The sequence below is a fragment of the Talpa europaea genome, assembly GCF_964194135.1.
Source record: "Talpa europaea genome assembly, chromosome: 13".
Taxonomy (NCBI): domain Eukaryota; kingdom Metazoa; phylum Chordata; class Mammalia; order Eulipotyphla; family Talpidae; genus Talpa; species Talpa europaea.
The window spans coordinates 95,492,094-95,514,826 of record NC_140080.1 but is presented as its reverse complement, the minus strand read 5'-3'; the positions used below and the strand labels follow the sequence as shown (position 1 = coordinate 95,514,826).

The following is a 22,733-nucleotide window of genomic DNA, read 5'->3' as shown; positions in this document are numbered from 1 at the left end:
CAGTTTAATTTTTCAGGCTGTTCTATTTTGCCTGGTGTTTTCCTTTGCTTTTTATAGGTCTAAAGAACAAACGGCAAGCCAGTGTCCACCTGGCAAAAATGTGAAGCTTCTGTAGTGGTTGTCTATTTCGACATTATTTCTGTGTACGCTGTCCTTCATACCTGATGCTGTGTTTATCTTCCAGAAACACTTCTTTTAAATCCGAAGGCACATGCTCCATTGATTTTTATTGATTAACCTCTTTCCACCTGAATCCAATGTGTCACTTATATCAAGCTTGTCACTTTATTGCAAGTTTCCTATTAATCTACTTAATATTTTCAGGCCTCCAGGATTTGCGGAGATAAAGTTATGGATTGGCTTGGTCTGTCCCCAGATAAGCAGAAGGATAGAGACTTCACTAGGGAACAGCAAATTTTTAAAAAGGCAAGGCAAGGATAAAGGAAAACTTTTCAGCAATTGCTAAGAGACTTGAAAACCTTGTGTTTGGCAGGATTCCAATCCATCAACACTGCCATTCTCTTGCTGACTCTCACCCCCCAGGCTTGGTTTCTGGCCACTTCTATCCAACATATTTCCCCTTCAAAAGTGTTTTCAATGTCTTGGACTCTAACATGGGTTATTTAAAGTTGTCTGGGGTGGAAGGGACGGGAATGTGAAGGGCTCCATCTGGGGGGTTTCCTGTCTTCAAAATGGCCGGGGTCTCAGTTCCCTTACTTGATGGAATTTGTGGCGAGATGGGTCCGAGGTTCTGTGAATGTCTCAAGTTTCTAAAGCAGATTGGAAACTCTTCAACACTAAATGTCCCTCTTACCCTTGTCTGTTTCGAGCGTAAAACGTTATAGATATTCAGCAAACATTCAAGGTCTTTCTTCTTGACCATGAAATTGCTTCTCATTTCTTATTAGGGCTGTATTAATATATTGAAAAATAATATTTATCTCCTTTATTTAAAACAAATTAAAACTTTTCCAATACATTCCCTCTTCTCTGGGGATGGTGTAAGAACCTTCTGCATGTTTGTTTTCCCAGCTTTGTATACCCTTCCTGCTCCATTTAGTAAATGATAACTGGTCATTTATCAAGGGAATTTCTTATGTTGGACATAACTGGTAAGAGTAACTGGTAATAATAATGGGTAATAGCAACAAGTGAGGATTCTTAGTATCCTCTTAAGTGTAGTTAACTGAAGACAGAAATGGGATCCTGTTTTTAATTTACACACACACACACACACACACAGAGCAAACCAGTACAAGAAACCTGGAAAAAAGAAGCCTCTGGAGTATTGAGAACGGTGGATATCATGGAAACCAGTTCTACTAAACAACACTGGATAAGATTTGGAGTGTGGAGGCTGTAGAATGTTGTCTGCTAACTTTGATTTACAGAAGACACAGAAAGTCACATCCACGTTCAAGGTAAAGGGAGGAAGACCTCTTGAGTTATGCTGACCTCATGCACGCAGTGACTTGACTGGAGGAAGGGACTGCTGGCTTAGTAAGTTGAGTAGAGAAGGTTATTATATGAGAAAGAAGCCGTGCGGCCCTGGGGAGGCACCTAATCTAATGGCACAAAGCGTGCGATCTTCCACTAACAAGATGGATTTGCTGTGGAGAAAAAAACAAGATGAAAACTGTACCTTCACAGGAAGTGAGAGAAGACTTTTTAGATCGTGTTTCAAGAGGATCTCAGGGTAAATAGCTAAGTTTTGGGGATTCCAGCAGACAGAAGAGCTTTCGCAAAGAGAGAGCCGTGAACAGAGTGATGAACACATGTGGGCCTTGAGGCTGGTGGGGTGGAGCTCTGGGTCAGGGTTGGTGTGTGTGGTGATGAGGTGATGAGGGCAGGATGAGGTGTAGACACAGGTGCTGCCGCCACAGAGGTGTGAAGACCATGGGTTAGTAGCAGAGAGAAACGTCACCACATTTATGCTTGGAAAGACTTACGCTCCCCCAACAGCAAAAATGGATAGGAATTTCCGTAGCCTCAGTATGAAGTGCAGTTGCATTTCAACATAGCAGCGGTCAGCTGTATGCAGGTGGGAGAAGAACAAACACGCACGACTCACACAAGGACTGGGGCTCTTCATTCCAAGGGCTCCAGATCCCTAGTTGTCATCGGAGCTGGGAGGTACTAGATGAGTTACATCCACTCTCCTAGCAGGGAGGAGCCTTTGGTGTTTCCACTAAGAATTCTGTTACATCTTATATCAATATAGCTTATATAAGTTCAGTATCTGTTAAATATTCTAATATTAATCGGCCGCCTAGAAAGAGTGCATCAAAGCTTTCTTCTGAAGGAGAATTATGAGCACACTGTGGAGAGAGCGAAATGCAGAGGACACTTTTCTCATGGAAATCAAAAAAGTAGGGTCAAGGTTTTTCAGAGAACACAGAAATGGGGAAAAGGATGGAGCCGAGGGACAAGACATGATGACTTGTTTTAAATAAAAGGGCGATCCTTTTGAGGGGCGTCTGAAGGTGGCAGGGAAGTGTTTTCTACAGAAAATTCCTGTATTTCAGGACACGTGAGGTGCAGGTTCATGAATGTGAAAAACAAAGAGAAAATTATGTCACTTTTGATCAGAATTGGTGGGCGGAGAGAAAGAAGTGCACGTGGGAGAGCTTCCCTGCCACGGCAGAGACCACCTTCCCTCTCCTGTCCTCCAGTCTGGGGTGTGAGCTGTTGCGGAAAGGAGACAGGCACCCAGGCAGGTGCCCCTTCATGCCCCCTTGGGTGGCTAATTGACTCTGGGGGGAAAGAACTGAATTTTTTAAAAAATCCTCACTCAGGGCTGGGTGCCAGCCAGCCAATGACATCTCTGCTCACCAGTCCTTCCACATTTGTTGTGATCAACAGTTTTTTCATTAAATTTGATAATCCTGCCTGCATCGTTCATAAAATAAGATGAAAATGTGCTTTGCTGAGCCCATTTATTGCCTATGGAGGTAACAAACTTAGTCTCTTCTGCTTTTTTTTTTTTCAAGATTTACTTTTTTATTTATGCACACAAGAACTGGGGTGCAGGCCAGAGGTGGGGGGGTGGTGAGAAGATTCACCAGAGACAGAGTGGGGAGCAGAACAGGCAGATCTACTGAAATGCACTGCTGAGGGGAGCAGCGGGCTGGACAGGAGAGGTCTGCTGTCCCCTGTGGGTTGCTCCCTGGCCGGGTATCGAACTCGTGCTGCAGAGGCTGCAGATACCTTGAGCGAGCTGAGACTTAACCCCTACACCACCAGGGAGGCCCCTCTTTAGCTTTATTTATTCCTGAAATGTAGCTAATCATCCGGCTCTTTCCCCAAGAGGACTTTGTTTGAAGGGTTTTATCTCCCTTCCCACTGACCCTTTAATTATTGTGGCGAATGAAATGTTTGGTCTTAACTGTGATAAAACTTCCTGGTCCAAGGCTTCTTTCATGATATTTTAGATGTTCTTCTGAGCGATCTAAAAGGTCAGGTATTTTTCTGTTATGTCTAAAAAAAATAAAAGCTCCCTAACAGCTTCGTGGAGTGTTTGAATTGCTCGAGTCTCTCCAATATCCTTCTTCACCTTGAGCATAATGGAAACAGAGGCCGCCGCGGGTTGGGTTATCCTTGAGAAATGAAGCGGCAAATTAGCTGAGATAATATCCAGCCTCACTGGATGCGGCTGCGGAGGCCTCTGCCGTGAAAACATTTACTCTTGGAAGTTTTAACCTTTTCCTCTGGTTGACATTTCTCTCCTTTTTGCTCTGTTCTCTTGTTGGGGGGCTGGCCCTGCTAGCGGCTACGTGATCTCAGATGCGTCTTCGCCTTGCGATGTCCAGGCTCTGGCAGAGTCTCCCTGGCCTGGGCCTGCCCCGCTGCCTCCACGTCCCTCTCCACCCCTCAGGGCACAGCACACCACTGATCCCCGACACCTCCTGGTCCTGCCCGAGACCCTCAAGTCCTGTATGAAGCTTAAGGCCCCTGGCCAGCAAGCCAAGCCTTCCCGCTGCGGGTGACCTGCCTCATCGTGGTGCTCCCGACGCTGTGGATTAGCCCTGTGAGGACAGGACTGCGTCCGTAGTATCGTTCTTAGTCCCCCTGTACGGGAAGCACTTAGTGAAGATCTTTAAGTAAGAGAGTCTTTTGGGAGGCTCCTTCAGGTGGACTAGGTCTCGCTCACATTTACTCCTGGTGAAACATCGCCCGCACGTCTTTTCAGAGTGGATTCCCAAGGGTTGATTTGCTTGACTGAGATGAACTCACCTCCATGTTGGAAACTGGAAACTCTGGGTAATGTGCACCCCCGACCTTGGGGGTCCCTTCTCTCATTCCGGCAGGTCTGGCGCTGTCAGGCGCTGCTTGGGTTGTCAGCTTGAGCGAGGGGCCGACTCATTTGCAAGGTTTGAATCCTGGGATTCAGCATTGACCTGGCAACCGTGGCAACAGCAAAGTTCTTTACTCTTATTCAGAGTAAATCCAACCCCCCCAGTCTGTCCCCCAGGCTCTCAAAGCCTCGACATGGATTCATTATTAGACGGAGCCTCAGCCTTGGGCCCTTTTCAATGACAGTTTTCCAAACAAGTTGGCTGCGGAATGAAACGTGTGTTTGTCCGTGTTGCTCAGGACATGCCTGATGCTCTGAATGAGGAAAGAGAAATGCAGTGACAATTTGGGAAAATGAATATTTGTGGTGTGTGTCCAGCAGCTCACGTGTCACCAGCTTGTGGTTTTCCATGATTGCTGAAGCGTCACAAGGTGCAGAGCATTTTTGCTGTTGAGCACAATTGGATTCATCGACAGGCAAGAGATGCTTTCTTTGTCTAATGATTGCTCGACATAATCCTCCTCTGAGATGAAATCATGTGGCTGTGCTAGGCCTCACCTTGATCGAGGCACCTCAGGAATACTAGTAATTGCTACTCTCGGCTCCAACACATCCTGCGATTAGATGCAAATTCCCAAATTTTATGGCTTTTTGTTTTGTTTTGCTTTTAAAAGGCAAACCCATAAATGTGATAAATGTAATTCCAGGATAATGTAGTTAGGAAGCCATTACTGCAGGCAATTTTGGAGGAAAAGGGAGAGTGTAAAATGATGACTTTAGAATATTTAAAATTATGGAGGTGGAAATTAAATTGCAGACTTGGGAGGGAAGTGTGTGCTGTGCAGGGGAAATGGAAGTCATCCCTAATTTAGGGCAAGAGTTTATAGCAAGATAAAAAAGCCGGGGAGAATGGCAAACATTGAATTTAAATATTTTAAAGGTACCCATTTCAATTAGTTTCTGCATTTTAAAAGTGGCATGCTGCGGAAGGACATACCATCCGTAAGAGGCCTCTTTCTCCAAGCTCTCCGACTTCGTTTGAATTGTGTGTCTGAGCACTGTAACCTAAAAAAGAATTCTTTGTGTTCCCTTTTTTCTATTTCATCTTTGCTTGCAGTGTTTACAAGTTTTATGTGGTTTTTAGATGAATTCTAGCAAATTCTAGCTTCTAATAGAAGCACCGGGGCTCTTTAGTTAGTGACATCAACTTTGGATTCATTTATTAGATGGAAAATACATCATCCAGGCTCTCTGGTCGTTGGCTCAGATCTCTCTACGTTTCTGTGTATTTTCACTTATTCTGCTGCTGGTAAAGGCGAGCAAGTAGCAGTGGTTCTGAAATCAGGGCCAATCTTCTCTTTCATAGGAAACACTTCATGCATTTCTTGAACTATTTGGAAATCACGGCGGTAATGAAAACTACCCGCCAGCTAAGTCAGTGTCTCACTGTCCAGGCACGCGCGCGAGTGGACAAGACGCATGGGCCAAACGTGCTCACCTTCGCTCCGAACCGTGCCGCTGAAGACTCAGGGGCCCCGCTTGGCCCTGTCCTGAGACCCATATTCAGCACAAACAGCTCCTGCTAAAGTTCTCATACTTCAGAGCGAAATCATCTCTGATTTCCTAAACAAGCCAGGAGACGCGGAGGCCGTCCAGGAGCGCCGTGGGGACCTTCCCTGCAGCCCTTTACTCGCAGGTCGCCTGGGGCCTCTTGGTCACTCATTGCATTTCCTCTGAAGGTTGTCAGGTTTTGACCCAGACCCCAAAAACATCATTTGGAATCTGCTAGGTCCTCAGTGGATGGCTCGGGTGTGAGTTACTTTAGAGCAAGAGCATTTCTATGTCATCGGGAGCAAAGGCAGGACAGCTGAACGGAACGGAAACGGCTTTGGTTGTCACCCTCAATTAGAAGGCCGGTCTAGCTTGGCCTCCCTTCTTGCTTCATTTTTTTTTTTCCAGTAAAAAATGCTTTTTCTAAAAGACCCACAGGGCCTCCCTGGTGGCGCAAGGGGTTAAGAGACAGCCTCTGAAGCTGTCCGTAACCTCTGCAGCATGAGTTCGATCCCTGGCCAGGGAGCTGACTCACAGAGCACTGCAGACCTCTCCTGTCCCCCCGCTGCTCCCCTCAGCAGTGGATTTCAGTCAGGCTGCCTGTTCTGTTCCCCGCTCTGTCTCTGGTGAATCCTCTCACCCCCGCGCCTCTGGCCTGCACCCCAGTTCTTGTATGCAAAAAAAAAAAAAAAATCTTTAAAAAAAAAAATGAAAGAGCCATAGGTAGGACCTGGTGCAAATACTAAACTCTGAAGCTCTTCGGAGAGAAAATGAGATGCTGTAAGGACCATTGCGTGGCTCTCGTGTAAGAAATTGCCACCCACAGGTTCAAGTCAAACTTAGAGAAGCAGCATCGTGCCCTGGGCCGCGAGCACGGGGTTTGTCTCCATCCTGGGTGAATGTTGGCGTTTCGTTTCTGGCAGCGATGGAGCTAATGAACCAAGTTCCCCTGGCACTTTCTGCCACCAACGACGGCTTCAGCACGCGCTGGCGGCTGCACGCCTCCGGCAGGAGCACATCTAGCTCTGGAGGGCCAGGGGGCGCGGCGCCCTCAAGGCCCTTGGCCTGAGCTCTCCTACCACCCCACGGCCCACAGCTGTTTTCCTCGCCTCCGGGTTGTTGCATGAAAGTCAAATTTCAGAGCCAGGAAACTCTTCCTTCCTGACCAAGTTTTGTCAGCATCATACATTGTGGGCATTTTTGATCAATGCTCGGAAGTAACGCTAAGAAAAGAGGACCACGAAGAGACGCATTTCCAAATCTGGGAAATGTCTTGAAGAGCAGGGATCTGTTTCCCAGATCACTTAGTTTCTGGAAACTTCATTAAGAGAAGAGGGAGTAGTAGAGAAGCCTGGAATGCCCCTTTCTTCGGTCCCACACTTCATAAGTAACAGGTTTTCTCTCCTTTCCTTCCTGCGGGACGTCTGGTGTCCTCCAGGCCTCTGAGCCTGAGCTTTCGCCATTGTCCTGGGCCAGCCCCTTGTTGGAGGACCAGCTGGGACAGCTGCGCTCCAGAAGCAGCTCCTAGCCACAGGGTGTCTCCTGCCACGAGGTCTGTGCTGGCAGGGGGACCGTGCCACCTCCTTCTCCACTGCTGTTGGCACTGATGCCCCCGTGGCATGGTCAGGGAGTCACACAGGTTGTCCTACTTAGAGCAACGTTAGGCTGAACATTTTTCTCTAAGATGATCTGCTTTTAGGGGGCAATATTTAACCTCAAATGCGTCAACAGAAATTAATGAAGTTCCGGAGTGGCGTCAGGCAGTTTTCCTCTTAGATGAAAGACTATGTTTAGAAAATAAAATGTTTTATTTTCTGGTTGCGGCCAAGTTAATCCGCACTTGAGATGAGAAATGTAAGTGGCGAAATAATCCAATCTGTGGCAATAACAAATCCTTTAAGCATATTTATCTCCTCAATCAAGGACTTGCTTTGTTTTCAAAGCTCTACCCATTGATTTTCCAAAATGCCCCATTGTGTTTTTTCTTTCCACAGTGTGTTGATATCCCCCAGATCTGTCTCTCTCTCTCCCCTCCACCCTAGGGAAGGCTGGGGTGCAGGATCCTTCTCCCCCCTTGCTGGGTGCTGGCAATGGGCTGGGTCAGAAAGCGAGATTGGGGTCCTAGGACTGTCCTCCTAGGGAAAGACTCTAGGAGCAAGCAGGAGAGTCTCCTGGGACAAGTTCTAGTCCCTGAAGGTACTTGAGGAATGTGGCCCCCAAAATGCATTTGGGCTACTGTGGCCTTAGGCAGAAAGCCTAAGACATCAGGGGTCCATGTTTTTCTCACCCCAGGGCTCCCCTACCTGGCACCTCTTCCGCCAGAACTGTCCGGGTCCTGGGAGACTGGGCCTTTCCTGGAAGATTGGATGGGCAGCAGTGCCTGGGGCTTGATTCTGGGCTTCTCTGAGTCATCTCCATGCTAGGAACAACCCAGCCCATCCTCCATCAGGACCTGCACTTACTCGACTCACACACCCTTATAGACATGTGTACCCCAACTGCTTCCTGTTTTCTTCCTAAGAAATCCCATACTCCATCCATGCATCCATCCTTCCATGCATCATCCATGCATCCACATACCCATCCTTCCATGTATCATCCATGCATCCACACAGCCATCCATCCATGCATTCACATACCCATCCATGCATCCATCCATCCATACACACTTCCTTCCATGCATCATCCATGCATCCACACAGTCATCCATCCATGCATCATCCATGCATCCACACACCCATCCTTCCATGCATCATCCATGCATCCACACACCCATGCATCCATGCATCATCCATGCATCCACACACCCATCCATGCATCCATTATCCATGCATCCATCTAAGCATGCACCCATTCATGCATGCATCCATCCACACATCCTTCCATGTTGCTTGTGAAAAAGTTACGGGGTGGCAGGGAAGATGCCGTCACCGATCCAAGTAAGGTGCTGGAGGCTGCCGTGCCGCCATGTGGCCCTCTCAGTGACAGCTCCCATCTTTGCCCGGATGCTGACGCTGGGTTCTCGGCCCTTTGGGGGTGATCTGCTTCTGCCCTTATAAACAGTGTGTCATTCAAGTCTAGAAACACATAGCCTCGTTCTAAGAAGCCAGTGGATTTAACTTTTAAAAAATTGTTTCCTAGAAATGCTTTAGTTGACATTTCTGCTCACTCATAAAGTGAGACATTAAACGGTGACTAGAAATGCTAGGTTCTTTTACTGCTCACCTCTTTTTCTGATTTACATGCCCCAGACTTACTTTATTTATTTATTTTTAAAGATTTATGTATTTATGCACACAAGAGCTGGGGCACAGGCCAGAGATGCAGGGGGTGAGAGGATTCACTAGAGACAGAGTGGGGAGCAGAACAGGCAGACTGACTGAAATCCACTGCTGAGGGGAGCAGTGGGGAGTCAGGAGAGGTCTGCTGTACCATGTGGTTTGCTCCCTGGTGCCCGGGGATCGAACTCGTGCTGCAGAGGCTGCGGACCTTCTCATTGTGTGGTGCTTAACCCATTGTGCCACCAGGGAGGCCCCCCACGACTTACTTTAAAAGCCCCCTGAGGGCCCTGGCACCCCCTTATCCCTCATGTCACCTGTCCTGTCAGGCCAGTTTCTGGATTTCCTCCTTTTCTGGACAGAGCTCGTGATTGCAGCCATCCCTGCCCACGGCCATACACGCTGGTTTTTAACTGTGGTCCTATTTTTCATTTTAACTTTGTTTTGGCTTGAACTAACGATCCAGCCTCTCCTGCTGCAGAGGGGGGTGAGAAATATTGTTGAAGTTCCTGTGGTTTGAAAAGCACCTGGAGGTCTTTGGAGAGAAAGTATTAAAGTCATAAATACTGTGCGCTCGTGGGCACGAGGGCGTGTGCCAGGCGGGGCCGCTCTGGGGTGCTGCAAACTTCCCCTTGGCGATCCCCAGAATGAAGACCCAGGCTCTCGTAGGGCCTGGACCTGAGAAGGTGGCGGGAAGCCCTGAGGTCAGCCGCTGGGCGGACAAGACTCAGAGGTGGCTTCTCGTCCAGTGTCGCCTCAGCATGTCGGGAGCAGCTCAGGGGCCTGGCGTTGTGCCAGGGTCCGCTCTGGCGAGGACGCGCTGTCTTCAGGGCAGCCATTGTCCCTCAGGATGTGGGGAAATGACAAACAGAAGGCAGTGGAAGGCACGGAAGTGAAACAGAGGGGCGAGTTGCTTGCCCCGTTACTGAGACGAGTAAGAAAATATTTCCTCCAGGAGGAGAAAAAGGAGCTCCCCTGCGCTGCGCCCGGAGCGCCACTCTCACTGAGCCAGGCCGGGGGCCGCGTGTCTGCCCCTCCTGTCTTGCCGGGACTGTCTTCCGTCTCAGATAAGTCATGTCTTTTCCCTGCTCCAGCTTTTCAGAGCGATTTTCATTGGATCGGAATCTCACCGGACCAGACCGTGGCTTCTCGGCTTCCCGAGCAGCGTGTTCGAAGAGTTAGTTAATTTTGTTAAATCTCTTCTGTCTATGGCAGCTGCCCCGTGCGTGTGTTGCTATAACATGAGTCTTGCACATCCCAGGGAAGTGTCATTTCTTCCTCTCCCCTTCTAGAAAAATTTATCAATTGCTTCTTAGTCATTTTTCATACTTCACTCAATAGAAATTCCCCGTATATGATCTCCACAAAACCAAAGAGAAATATAAAGGAAAGGTAATGAAGTAAATACTGAGGTAAACCAACAGTGACGTGGGCATCCGATGTGGGAAGACAAAGGCAACTGAGTCTAGGGCAGGAGCTCTAGTTGATTGAATAACTCGTTTTTAAAAAAAGATTTATCTTTTATTTTTTTATGTGTACAAGAGCTGGGGTGTAGACCAGAGGTGCAGGGGGTGAGAGGACTCATCAGAGACAGAGCGGGGAGCAGAACAGGCAGATTGACTGAAACACACTGCTGAGGGGAGCAGCAGGAAGACAGGAGAGGTCTGCTGCACCATGTGGGTCAGCTCCCTGGCCGGGGATCGAACTCGTGTTGCAGTGGCTGCCAATAGCTTCCTAGTGCTCAGACTTAACCCCTTGCACCACCAGGGAAGCCCTGATTGAATAACTCTTGCTTGACATCCTCATCAGATCTTCTTTGGGAAAACAGCTTTGCCCGTACCGAGAGAAACTTTGACAGACTTGCCCAGCCCAGTCAGCCCAGACAATGCTGCCGGTGGGCCAGGAACCAAGAGCGCTTTCCACCCCAGCATTTCTGGGGAATTTCTAGATGCTCTGCTTGTGTAATAACCTGGTCAGGTCTCTCCTAACTCAGAACTGTGCCTTATTTGTCTTTATGTCAATACTCAGTCATTGCTGGTTGAATGAATGAATGCAGGGCAAAGGAGGGGACATGGCATTGTCTCCTGGGTGTCTCTTGCTGCTTGAGTCTCCCAGGCACCCCTGTGGGCACATGGACACTGGCCCCTCGCCTGTTCCCTGAAGCACAGTTTCCTGACACCAGGCTGGTGCCTGCTCTTCTTCTCTCTCCTTTGCTGCAGCGGGTCTGTTCCGGGCCACACGCCTCAGGAAAGCAATCTAATGGACGATTTCACACTAATGTGTTGCCACCTGCCAGGAGTGAGGTGGTTATGTGCATTTTAACAAGGACAAGTAAAGAAATTGATTTCTAATTATAGGATTTTAAGGCATCATAAAATAAGGTATTTAGAAAGAGGGGTTTCCTTGGGGCCCACTGTGGCTCTGTGGATCCCAGCCCAGGGGCAGGGTCGGGGAGTCACAACAGTCCCTTCCCTGGCCAGGGGAGGGTAGCCCTGGCCTGGGGAGGCCCGGGTGGGGGTGGGGGGGAGTCAGGCCTCCTGCCCAGGTGGGAATCCCTCTGCACCACGTATCTCCAGGTGGTCTAGAAGACTAAGTGCATCCTGCTTGCGAGGCCTTGAATGCTGGCTTGACACACACTCACTCTGGGTCTATTATTTCGCTTTTCAAACATGATGAAAAATGTTTTATGTATCAGAGAAAAAAGCTTAATGAAATCTTCAGGGACAATTCAGTAACACAGAAGTGCGCTCCCTAGAAGGGATGATGAGGGCGAGTGTTCCTCTTTTGATTCCTTTTCTACAAAACTCTGCCAGGCAGAATCTGCATTAAATTTCCAGATCTGAGGGGCCATTTGCTAGATTTTAGCAGGAAACAAAGCCAAAGCCCCTGGGCTGTGTGGCCATCTTCTGGCTTCGCCAGACTTCAGAGCTTCCTCTCTTGCTCACAGCCCCCCATCCCTGGAGTCCATGGTTCTGCTTGGGAGGAGCTGCAGCTTGGCGCCCAAGGTGGAGTTTTGTCATGCATTTGAATAACTGCCCTGGTATTGATTTAAATAAAAAGCATCATCCTCACGGAACCATGGAACTCGTGGGGGCACCTGTGGTCGCCCTCAGACAGGCTGGTCCAACCTCAGGCCCCCATGAAGCTCCTGGGGTGGGGGGAGTGGAGAGTCTGCAGACCCAGGAGCTGCACACCCCCAGGCAAGAGGGGAGCTTTCTCTGTGGTGCTGAGGCAGGAGCAGCCCTTTGGAAGTGCTGCCAAGTTCTGGTAACAGGCGCTTTCTGGGCTGAATCTCCGCTTTGCCATCCAGGAATCTTGCCTGACGCCGGTTGCTTTTTTTCATTTCAGCAAATGGCCTTGCTTGGCCTGCCTTCCTGAGGCCTTTGTCAGCTCGAGTTTTTATCTCTTTGCAGCAGCTCTGTTCTCCCCGCTTTATCTGTGTCTTTCAGTCAAACCATCTAGCAGCTTATTTTTATCTTGTTGGGTTCCTTTACCTTTTATCTGCACTTTAAAGAAGGACCAAGGATGGCAGCAGTGGGCGGGGCTGCCGGGATGCTGCTTCCCCTCACCGGGTGGTCTGGCTGCTTCTGCTGGTTCTGAGGATCCAGATTGCACCTGAGAAGTCCCGTCAGATACTCTGCCCCCACATCAGTCCACCAGGCTGCCGCCACCAGGGGCCACAGCCAGGTGCTTCGACGACAGGTGTTTGCAGTCCCAGGACTTCTGGGAGCTGGAAGTCCAAGGTCAAGGTGTTGGCCGGTGGGTGCCCTCTGAAGGCAGGGCGGGGAGGAGGCTGTGCTCCCGGCCTCTCCCGAGCTTCTGGGCATTTCTGGCAATCGCCGCATCCTTCACGCTGATCTCTGCCTTCCCCGTCACCTGCCGGCCCCCCTCGGTGTGCCTGCGTGTCAGTTTTCCCTTTCCATGGGGACACTAGTCACCGGGATGGAGACACAGCCCCGCAGACCAGCCCCTCGCGCCGATGTTAGGGATAAGGACACGGTTTAGGGCCACAAACAGGTTTTCTTTACATTCACAGTCAGCGGCCGCTGTCCAAGAACTGCGGAAGGGGCGGAAGGCAGAGGCGTTTGTCGATGAAGCGTAAGGAACAGGACGGGACAAGCGGCAAGTCTGAGTGGCTGGGGCCTCCCTCAGGCTCCCGGGGATCCCCTGGGTGCGAGGGGGCTGGCAAGGGGCCAGCGACAGGGACCTCATCTGAGCTTCGGTTTGCTGCACGGCACCCTGGACAGCCGGGGCCCTGGCTTGGGCCTGGAAATGCGCTTCAACAGTCACTATCCCCGCAAAGACCTCATTCCCTAAAAAGACCACATTCGGGGTGCCGGGCTCCCTCTTCATTCCAACACGCGCATTTGGCAGGGACACAATTGCAGCCCTTCCACCACCAACCCTGGCCATCTGGAACAGTTCAGCTTCCAGGAGGCCATGCGCACGTCCCTGCCTTCCTCGCTGGGCACGGTGGCGTGGCCTGCGGGCTGTGGCGGGCGGCCTTGCTGTGGCCTGCGGGCTGTGGCGCTCAGTGTCCGCCGGTCCCAGGAGGAAGAGTCGTCTTGGTCCCGTGTCTGTTCTGCTTCGCGCTGCTCTCCCGAGCTTCCGTGTCAGACTGACCTTTGCTTTCCGTCTGTCGTGGGGGGCTGGGGAGAGGGTGAGGAGGTGAGGTTCCCCTTGGGGCCTGCGTGCTGTCCTCTGCCCTCGCCCAGCTTCCACCCCTCCTGAGCTTCAGAAGCACCCCCTTCCCCTTGGCACTCACGCCTATTGCTGCCTTGGAAAGGGGGTCTCCTTGGCTGCGGTCGTTTTGAGAACTGGATGCCAGTCACTCTGGACTCCTTGCTCAGTCCTCACACAGGCATTGTTGCATTTTGCATGGACACCATGAGGGTTTCTAGAAAGCCCTTGGGGAAGAGACCTAGTCTAGGCTCAGTTGGGGAGACTGGAAGCTTCTACACTGTTAGGTCCCATTGGCGGGTGGAATCAGCTCGTGCAAACGGACTCAGTCATCCTGGGAGTCTCCTGTTCAGCCTGTTTTGGCGTCATAAGAATAAATTATTCTCTCCTGCTTCAGCAGCTCTGGGGAGATGCCTGCTGACGTGCTCGTCAGCCCCACATGCAAGATGGTTGGAAGTGGAGGGTCGGTGAGACTGTCTGGGGTGTGAGTGCAGGGGGATGAGCCATAGAATCCTCAGGACAGCATTTTTAGACTGGCAGAGAAAGAGCCTCCCCCAAGGAGACCATGGGCGGGCGGACACGAGAGCATGAGCAGAAAAGAGCAATGTGAGCTTCCCTGGCCCTGCGGTGGACTGCTAGGGAGTCGGTGGCCACATTCCTCTGCCTTGCAGGTCTGTGAGCGGGTGGCTCCATGTAGCGGGGTGGCCAGAGTCAGATCAGGCCACTTCGGCAGGACTGTTCTGCTGAGGTGGCCCCGTGGAGCCGTGGACGCTTTTTTTAAATGTAAATTTGCCGACGCTCAGGGACATGACTGGGAAGCATCGTTCATTTAGGCATCACAGACACGATCTGAAACACGTTTCTTAATATTAGTGATATCGTGGCTGTGAGCACCCCCACACCAGCGGCTGGGCTCGCACCGGGACTGCCGAGGGAAACTGCAAATTAAATTTTCCTTTGAAAAACGTCAGCTGACGTCTCTGTTCTATGCCAAGTGCTGTTCTAGTCCTGAGGATAAAGTGGTGCAGAAGGGTCGAGAGAAAGGTCTGGGCTCGTGAAGCTTAGCGAGGAAGACTAGGGTTTGTGCAGCTGAGTGACATGGCAGAGCCATTGGCCGGGAGGATGCCAAAGGTGGGGTGAGCAGCTGGGGACAGGTACCCCAGTGATGTGGGGGCCCTGGGGAGCAAATGGTGTTTGGAACAGGTGAAGGAGCCCTGAGATGATTTTCAAAAATCATTATCATGCCAGAAAAATCACAAACAAGGTACAGAGGATTTCAAAACATTGTTTAACAATAAACATGTACAAACAACACTCACGCCTACTAGAAATCCCCAAACTGAGAGCTCTGACTACACCCAGTGCCTCAAAGCAGCAGGAACCCTGCTCGCTGCTGGCTGCAGTGCAAAATGGCACAGCCTCTTGGAGGAGAATGCTCCAATTGCTTTCTTATAAAACAAAACATATTTTACCCTAGGATCCAGCGGTCACACTCCTTGGTATTTACCCAAAGGGGTTGAAAAGTTAGATCCACACAAAACCCCGCCCATGGGTGTTTAGAGCAGCTTTATTCATAATTGCCCAAACTTGGAAGCCACCATGAGCTCCTTCAGCAGAGGAAGGGGTGGCCTGTGAGACATCTGACAGCGGAATACCATTCAGCCGTACAAGGAGGCAGCTCTCAACCCGTGAAAGCATTTGGAGGAACACGAAGTAAACCACCTAGCGAAGGAAGCCAGTCTGAGGACGGCAGGCTGCGTGGTTCTTACTCAAGGACAGTCTGGGCCAAGCAAAAGGATGCAGACAGTACGAGTTTAGTGGTTGCCCGGGGCCGGGGGGTGAGGGATGAATAGACGAGCACAGAGAATTGCCAGGGCAGGGAGAATATGATCCTTCACGGGTGGTTATTTGTCATTCTGCATTTGTCTAAACCCGAAGAATGTACAGCAGCAGGAGTGAGCCCTGAGGGTAAACTAGGACTGTGAGCGATAACGCCGCGTCCAAGTAGGTTTATCCTTGGGAAAAATGTACCACTTTGCTGAGCGATGTTGATCATGGGGGGAGGCTGTGCACGTCGGGGGGCAGGAGGTAAATGGGATTTCTTGTACCTTCCTTTTGATTTTGCTGTCACCCTCAAAATGCTCTAAAAATTGGGTGTTCTTGGAAAAAGAAGCAGTCTATTATATATCTATGCTAAGAATAAATATATAACTAAATCTAAGTATCACATGAAGCTATTTTCTTGTTTTTCTATATATACATCATTGCGATTTCTGTCTACTGAGGTGACATTGGCTTACAGCTCTGTGTGCGACTCAGCACAGCGTCACACCTCGTCAGTGAGTGTCACCACCGCACCCCCAAGGCACCCAGAGCCCTCCCCAGAGTCTACTGGGCCTCTATCCTCTTGTCTCCTCGTCTCTTCCCCCATCTTGCTTCGAGTCCACAGTCAGATCTCAAGCGTTTGTTACTGGCTTTGTGTGATCCTTTCTTAATGTTTCTCTCTCTGTGTTCAACAGGTGATCGATTTCGCTGACTATTATCTCCTCAGTTCCATGCATGTTGTCACAAGCGGCAGGTAGCTGAGTAGTATTCCAGAGTGTGTGTGCACGTGCATGCGTGCGTGTGTGCATGTGTGTGTGTGCATGTAGCACATTTTTCTGTTCACTCCTGTGTTCTTGGGCACTTAGGTTGTTTCCATAAATTAACTATTGCAATCAGTGCTGCATTGAACACTGGTGCACCTCTCCCTTCCAACTAGAGCTTTCGCCTTCTTCAGGCAGATATTTGGGAGTGGAGTTGCCGATGGTACTGTAGACCCATTTCCACACAGCAGTGTGCATCCCACCGGCTGTGGCTCCTTTCGCCCACACCCTCCCTCGACAGCACTTGCTTCTGCTCTTCCTCACCTTGGTCCTTCTCACAGGTGTGAGGTGCTGTCTCTTTACAGCTTTGATTTGCATTTCCCTGACGACGATAAGTGATGTTGGACATTTTTTCCATGTGCCTGTTGGCATCTGTATGTCTTGAGAAATGTATTTTTCTTTTTCTCCTTTATTTTAACATGTTATTTATTTCTTAGTAGAACTTGGGTCTAGGCTAGAGGTGGGGAGGGGGCGAGAGGATTCACCAGAGACATAGCGGGGAGCAGAACAGGCAGACTGACTGAAATACACTGCTGAGGGGAGCAGCGGGCGAGTCAGGAGAGGTCTGCTGCGCCATGTGGGTAGCTCCCTGGCCAGAGATGGAACTCAGGCTGTAGGGGTGATGTCTCTGAGACTTAACGCCTAGATCACCAGGGTGGCGCTGTCTGTTTTTGGTTGGGATATTTTTGTTGACTTGCATGCGTTCTTTATATATTTTGGACATCAGCCCTTTGTCAGAGGCATGATCTGCAAATGTTTTCTCCCATTCAGTAGGAAATCGTTTTGTTTCACTGATAGTTTTTTTTTTTTTATAGAGGCATGTTTTATTTATTTAAATGTTTGTTCGTTTGTTTTTGTTTATACATGCACTGGGTACAGTCAGAAGCGCGGGAGGGTGAGAGAATTCACCAGAGCCAGAGCGGGGAGCAGAGCAGGCAGAAGGACCGAAGTACACTGCTGAGGGGAGCAGCGGGCGGCAGGAGAGGTCTGCGCGCCATGTGGGACCCTCCTCCGGTGGCCGGGGAGCAGCCGGGGATCGAACTGGCGCCGCAGAGGCTGCGGGCAGCTTCGCAACCCAGCGCTCAACCACTGCGCCACCGGGGAGGCCCTCACTGATAGTTTCTTTCAGTGCAGAAGCCTCTTACTTTGATGTCGTCCCAGTTGTTTATATTCTCGTTGGTTCCTCTTGCTGTTGGAGATGAATCTACAAAGACATTCCTGAAGCCAACCTGGTGGGTGGTTTTGGGTCTTACATCCATGTAATCTATTTTGAGTTCATTTTTGTGTAAGGTGTGAGATGGTAATTTAGTTAAAATGAAGTTTTTTTAAAAATCATTAGTTTCTATTCTCAGGATTAAATTCTAATTACGCCCCCTCCCCACCCCCCATTAACCATGGCATTTGGCATTTTCGCCCCTGTTTGAAGTGGATTCACTTTCCACTCCCAGCAGGTCAGGATGCTGAGTGCTGGTGTGTGTGGGCAGCTCAGTATTTTGGGGGTGACTTCCTGGTCACTGTCTGCAGGCTCATTTCCCCTGGAAATGATGGTACAGGGGGATCGGTGACCTCTGCAGCAATAAGCTACCTGCCAGGGGAGGCAGGTTCTGCAGGCCTGTCTAGGTTTTGAGTGTTGTCTGACTCCAGAGAACTTCTCTGTTTCTCAGCAAAGGTGAATGGGGGGGACTCTGCTTCCCAGACCCCTGCCCCTGGGACAGGCCTGCTGTCTGCTCCAGCTGTGTCTGCTCACACAGGTCCGGGGCCTCACCTGGTATTTGTGGTCAGCCCAGCCTCAGCTGCGCCCTGCTCCCCCACGACAGCCTCACGAGACTCTGGGGTTCATCCCCCGAGACTATCTCCCTGGCTTCATGGCTGTGCCCTTTGTGAAAATGTAGACACTCCCTAGACAGCGCCCAGCCAAATCCACAGAAACCGGGGTTGCTTCCTGGCTGCAGGCGGCTTAGATGCGCAGATAAAGCAGCTTTCTGAGATTGGAGGAGGGTGACCTCCACAGAGGAAAACAAGATGAAACAGAACAAAAACAGGTGTGTCAGCTCAGAAGCAGCAGCTCAGCACCTGCCACGTGCCGCATCCTGCGCGCTCAGCTTGGCTCACAAGAAAATCTCTTTCTTACTTTCATTTCCTCTATGTTCTTTCGTTCTTGCAACAGAGCGCCCGTGTCTGAGGTAGCCCCGACGTGCATCGCCCCTGTTTCCTTTTCTTGTCTCCTACCTCCCTCTTCTCATCTCTTCCCTTTCCGTTTGGAGTCTTGCACTTCTGCCTGGTTGTGAATTTCCCACTCCCGCCCCCCCTCCCCGGCTGCTGGAGTGTGGGCTCGGGGCTTGGCCGTGAAGTGCTTCCTGGGAGGCTGCCGCGTGGGTGAGGTGTCACCTTGGGGAAGTGTGGGCAGCTCGCCCCGAGCGAGAGTGGAGGGCCGTGGTTTTCTCTTTCCAACAACATTTTGCTGCCTGGAGCCGCACCCTGAGGACCAGCGCTGGTTTCCAGGGAGCTGAGCTGCCCCAGACACGCGAGCTTCCTCTCCTCGAAGGGGGCACCTTGGACTGTTTTTTAGACTGAATTTCTCTCTTTCGAGTGGGGCTGCTTCCCCCCCACCCCGCCCTCTGCTTTTCTGTTCTTTTGAACTGGAAACCAACAAAGTGGCTCCTGGGTGGACGGGTGACGTGGACGAGGCCACGAGAGACCCTTTCCACGGCTGCTCCCCCGCCCGGCACCCGCGCTGACCTCACGGCCCTTTCTCCCTGGAACAGATCAGAATTTCGCCCTGGCAGCGGTGAAGCTATTTCCTCAAAAAGGTGATCCTCACCACGACAGAGAGGGCTGCGTTAACACTGGGCTCTGTCTTCATTTCCTGAAATAATCTCTGAGGTGGATTTGCTACGTGGCCTCCTTCAACTGCTCTCCAGACCCCTTTCTGCTCTTCAAAGAGCGCGTGTAGGAAGAACATGGCACACGAGGTCTCCACGTTCAGGAGATTTTTTTCAGTCACCAGCACCCTGGCTACCCAGAGGCGCCGCCTTGTGGAGCGGGTCTCTGGAATTGAATCCTTTTGCATCCCTGAAAGCTCACAGCCCTGGAGGAGCAAGTCCCCACCTCCCCTCCGAAAGGGAAGGGGAGCGGCCCGGCTCCTGGCGCCTCCGTTCTAGCCCTGCGGCTGCCACCTGCAGCTTTGTGTTCCCCTCAGGTTTCATTACCCACACGTGATGTCGTGTGATTGCAAGAAAGCACTTAGGAGCATGAACACGGGGTACGCAGGCCGAGAGATTATGGGAGGTTGCAGAGTGAGAGAAGAGAAGCCAGAGAGAAACCAGAGAAAGAGAGCAGGGGGCTGGCGGGGCTGGGAGGCTCCGCTGCTGCCTGCCTCCCAGCCTCCCAGCCTCCCTGCCTCTCTACCTCCCAGCCTCCCAGCCTCCCTGCCTCCCTGTCTCCCAGCCTCCCTGCCTCTCTACCTCCCTGTCTCCCAGCCTCCCTGCCTCTCTACCTCCCAGCCTCCCAGCCTCCCTGCCTCCCTGTCTCCCAGCCTCCCTGCCTCCCAGCCTCCCAGCCTCCCTGCCTCCCTGTCTCCCAGCCTCCCTGCCTCCCAGCCTCCCAGCCTCCCTGCCTCCCAGCCTCCCAGCCTCCCTGCCTCCCAGCCTCCCTGCCTCTCTACCTCCCTGCCTCCCAGCCTCCCAGCCTCCCTGCCTCCCTGTCTCCCAGCCTCCCTGCCTCCCTGCCTCCCTGTCTCCCAGCCTCCCAGCCTCCCTGCCTACTGGTCTGCCTGTATCTGGTGTCTTGCTCCAGCATTAAAAGCCTGTCAAATCTAGTGAGGGCTTGCCCATGACTCCCTCCACCCCACCCCCAAATTCTCTTCTTTACTTCCATGAGTTTCACTGCTTGCAGTACTGCGTGCAGTACTGTCCCTCTGTGGCTTATCTCACCCAGCACAGTGTCCTTCAGGTGCTCCCACATTACAGGATTTCCTTCTTCTGGAAGACTGAGTCGTGTCTACTGTATGAATATGCCACATTTCCTTTAGCCACTCACCCTGGCTGCTGTGACTATTGCTGGAGTGAACCAGGAGTGCTAGTAAATACCCAGAAGTGGGGTTCCTGGATCAAATGTTATTTTTATTTTTGTTTTTGAGGAGTCTCCATACTGTTTTTCCATAGAAGCTGCATCATTTTCTGTTCCCATCAACAGTGGATAAAGCCTCCAACTTCTCTATAACCTTGCCAACAACTTGTTTTTTAAAAAGAATCATCCTAACAGATGCAGGTGACACCTCCCTCTAGTTCTGCTTTGCATTTCCTTGACGACCAGCGATGTGGAGCTCCACCTCATTTCTCTGTTGACCATATGTATGTGTTCTTCAGCGACATGTCTGTTGGTCTTTAGCCCATTTTAATAATCAAGTAATCTACTGGTTTAGATACTTGGTAATCACTTTCTGAGTATTCTGTGCTGGGAATTCCAGCTAAGAAGGTAGAAAGCTGGGGAGATATTGAGGGACTTTGTTGGTTCCTAGGAATTCGTACCACATGCATAAGACAACATGTGTATCTGCAAAATAAGTTTATGTATTATTCAAGAAGAAAGATTTGACATAGATCTATGACCATTAAAATCTTAGTCAATGTGATCACAGCCTGGAAATTTAATACTTAAGGCCAGAGTCTGAGTCACCACCCAGTCCTACAACTATATGGTCCATGAAATTCGGCTTCTGGATGCCATCACTACCGAGAAAAGCACCAGTGGCTTTGGGGTTTTGATGATGTTCTTGTTACATCAGTTGCCAAGTGAAACTTGAGGGAATAGGTGTGAAACAATCATATCTTTCTCCCTCTCTCTGTATCAACCTCTTTCGAAAGTTTTTCTTTTACAAAAATGGATGAAGATTTCATTTCTAAGCGTCGAAACTGCTCAAGAAGATCATTTATTTTGATAGAATTCTCTTGGCAGCTTCCACCTTTGCATACTCATATTTGACGTACTAAATGCAATTTGCTTCTTCTTTGCAGATAGTTTTGACATAGCTGTATCACCAAATAACCACGTGGTCTCCAAAACTGGAGAAAATATCACGCTCACCTGTCCCCTCCAAACCAAGTGGCCAGTTCAAGAAGTGAGGTGGGAAAAGATCCAGCCCCATCAGATCGACCTCTTAACTAACTGCAGCTTGTCTCAGGGGAGAAGTTACGGTCTGAAGTACAGAAGGCAGATTGAGAGCAACTGCAGTGAGGAAGAGGGGACCTCCATCGGGCTGCCCCTCGTCACCGCCACCGACTCGGGGCTCTACCGCTGCCTTTTCAGGGCCAGCACAGGAGAAAACGAAACCTTTGTGATGAGGCTGACGGTCACCCAGGGTGAGTAGGCCACGCTGTCTCCAAGTGCCAATAATGGAAAGAGCCAGCCCGTGTGGATGGGTTTCTCTTGTCTTTTTCATAATTCCATTGTTCAAAATATTTTTTTTTTAATATTTATTTATTTATTTATGCATACAAGAGCTGGGGTGTAGGCCAGAGGTGTGGCGGGGGGGGGGAGAGGATTCACCAGAGACAGAGCGGGGAGCAGAACAGGCAGATCTACTGAAATACACTGCTGAGGGGAGCAGCAGGGAGACATGTGGGTAGTTCCCTGGTCGGGGATGGAACTCGCGCTGCAGTGGCTGTGGATAGCTTCATAGTGCTGAGTCTTTACCCCTTGCGCCACCGGGGAAGCCCCTCAAACTTATTTCCGAAGGCCTGCTTTAGGAAGGTGTCAGCTATTGGAGGTTGGTATTGCTTACGCTTGCTAATGCATCCATCACAGGAACAATAATAATGACTGTCCCCTTCTTTGATCAGCCACATTCTTGAAATTAAAAACAAAAAATGAAGCGAGTCCTATAATGCACAGTATCAACAGACTATGAAGTTGAGCTGTGCGAGGCTGAGCTTCTCGATGGTCTAAGAACTCTCCAAGGTGTGAGCGCTCCTTGTATCCTGTGTCCCAGCAGCACCAAGATGGCGCGCGTGGGCACCTGAGCATGCCTGTTGAGGGGAGGCAGTTAGTGGTCATGTGAGTGCTAGATTGACCAGTCTGAGCTTTGTTGCGCTGAGTTGTTTTCAGACGTGCGAGCAGAGACAGCCCTGAATTGAAATCTGCCTTCAGAGCCTGGTCCCCACACAGACTCTGCCAAGGCCCCTCTCCTGTGTCACAGGGAAGTCCAAAATGTTGTCAGCAACAGGCCCCCCAAACCTGTGTGAGGGGAGCAAATGTGACTTGTCACTTGCTGAAGTGTGAGGACAG

General features: G+C 50.5%; 1 protein-coding gene across 1 annotated transcript in view; it reads left to right on the top strand.

Annotated features, from left to right (window-relative positions):
• CD226 (CD226 molecule) overlaps nt 1-21,934 on the top strand; it is a gene marked incomplete at its 5' end in the record, with an annotated part of 38,531 nt that extends 16,597 nt beyond the window's left edge. Inside the window, one exon of the mRNA XM_084252718.1 lies at nt 21,464-21,934. Coding sequence (XP_084108844.1) covers nt 21,464-21,816 — 353 coding nt within the window. The 3' untranslated portion in view covers nt 21,817-21,934. The remainder of the gene's footprint in view (nt 1-21,463) is intronic.
• Nucleotides 21,935-22,733: the final 799 nt, after the last annotated feature.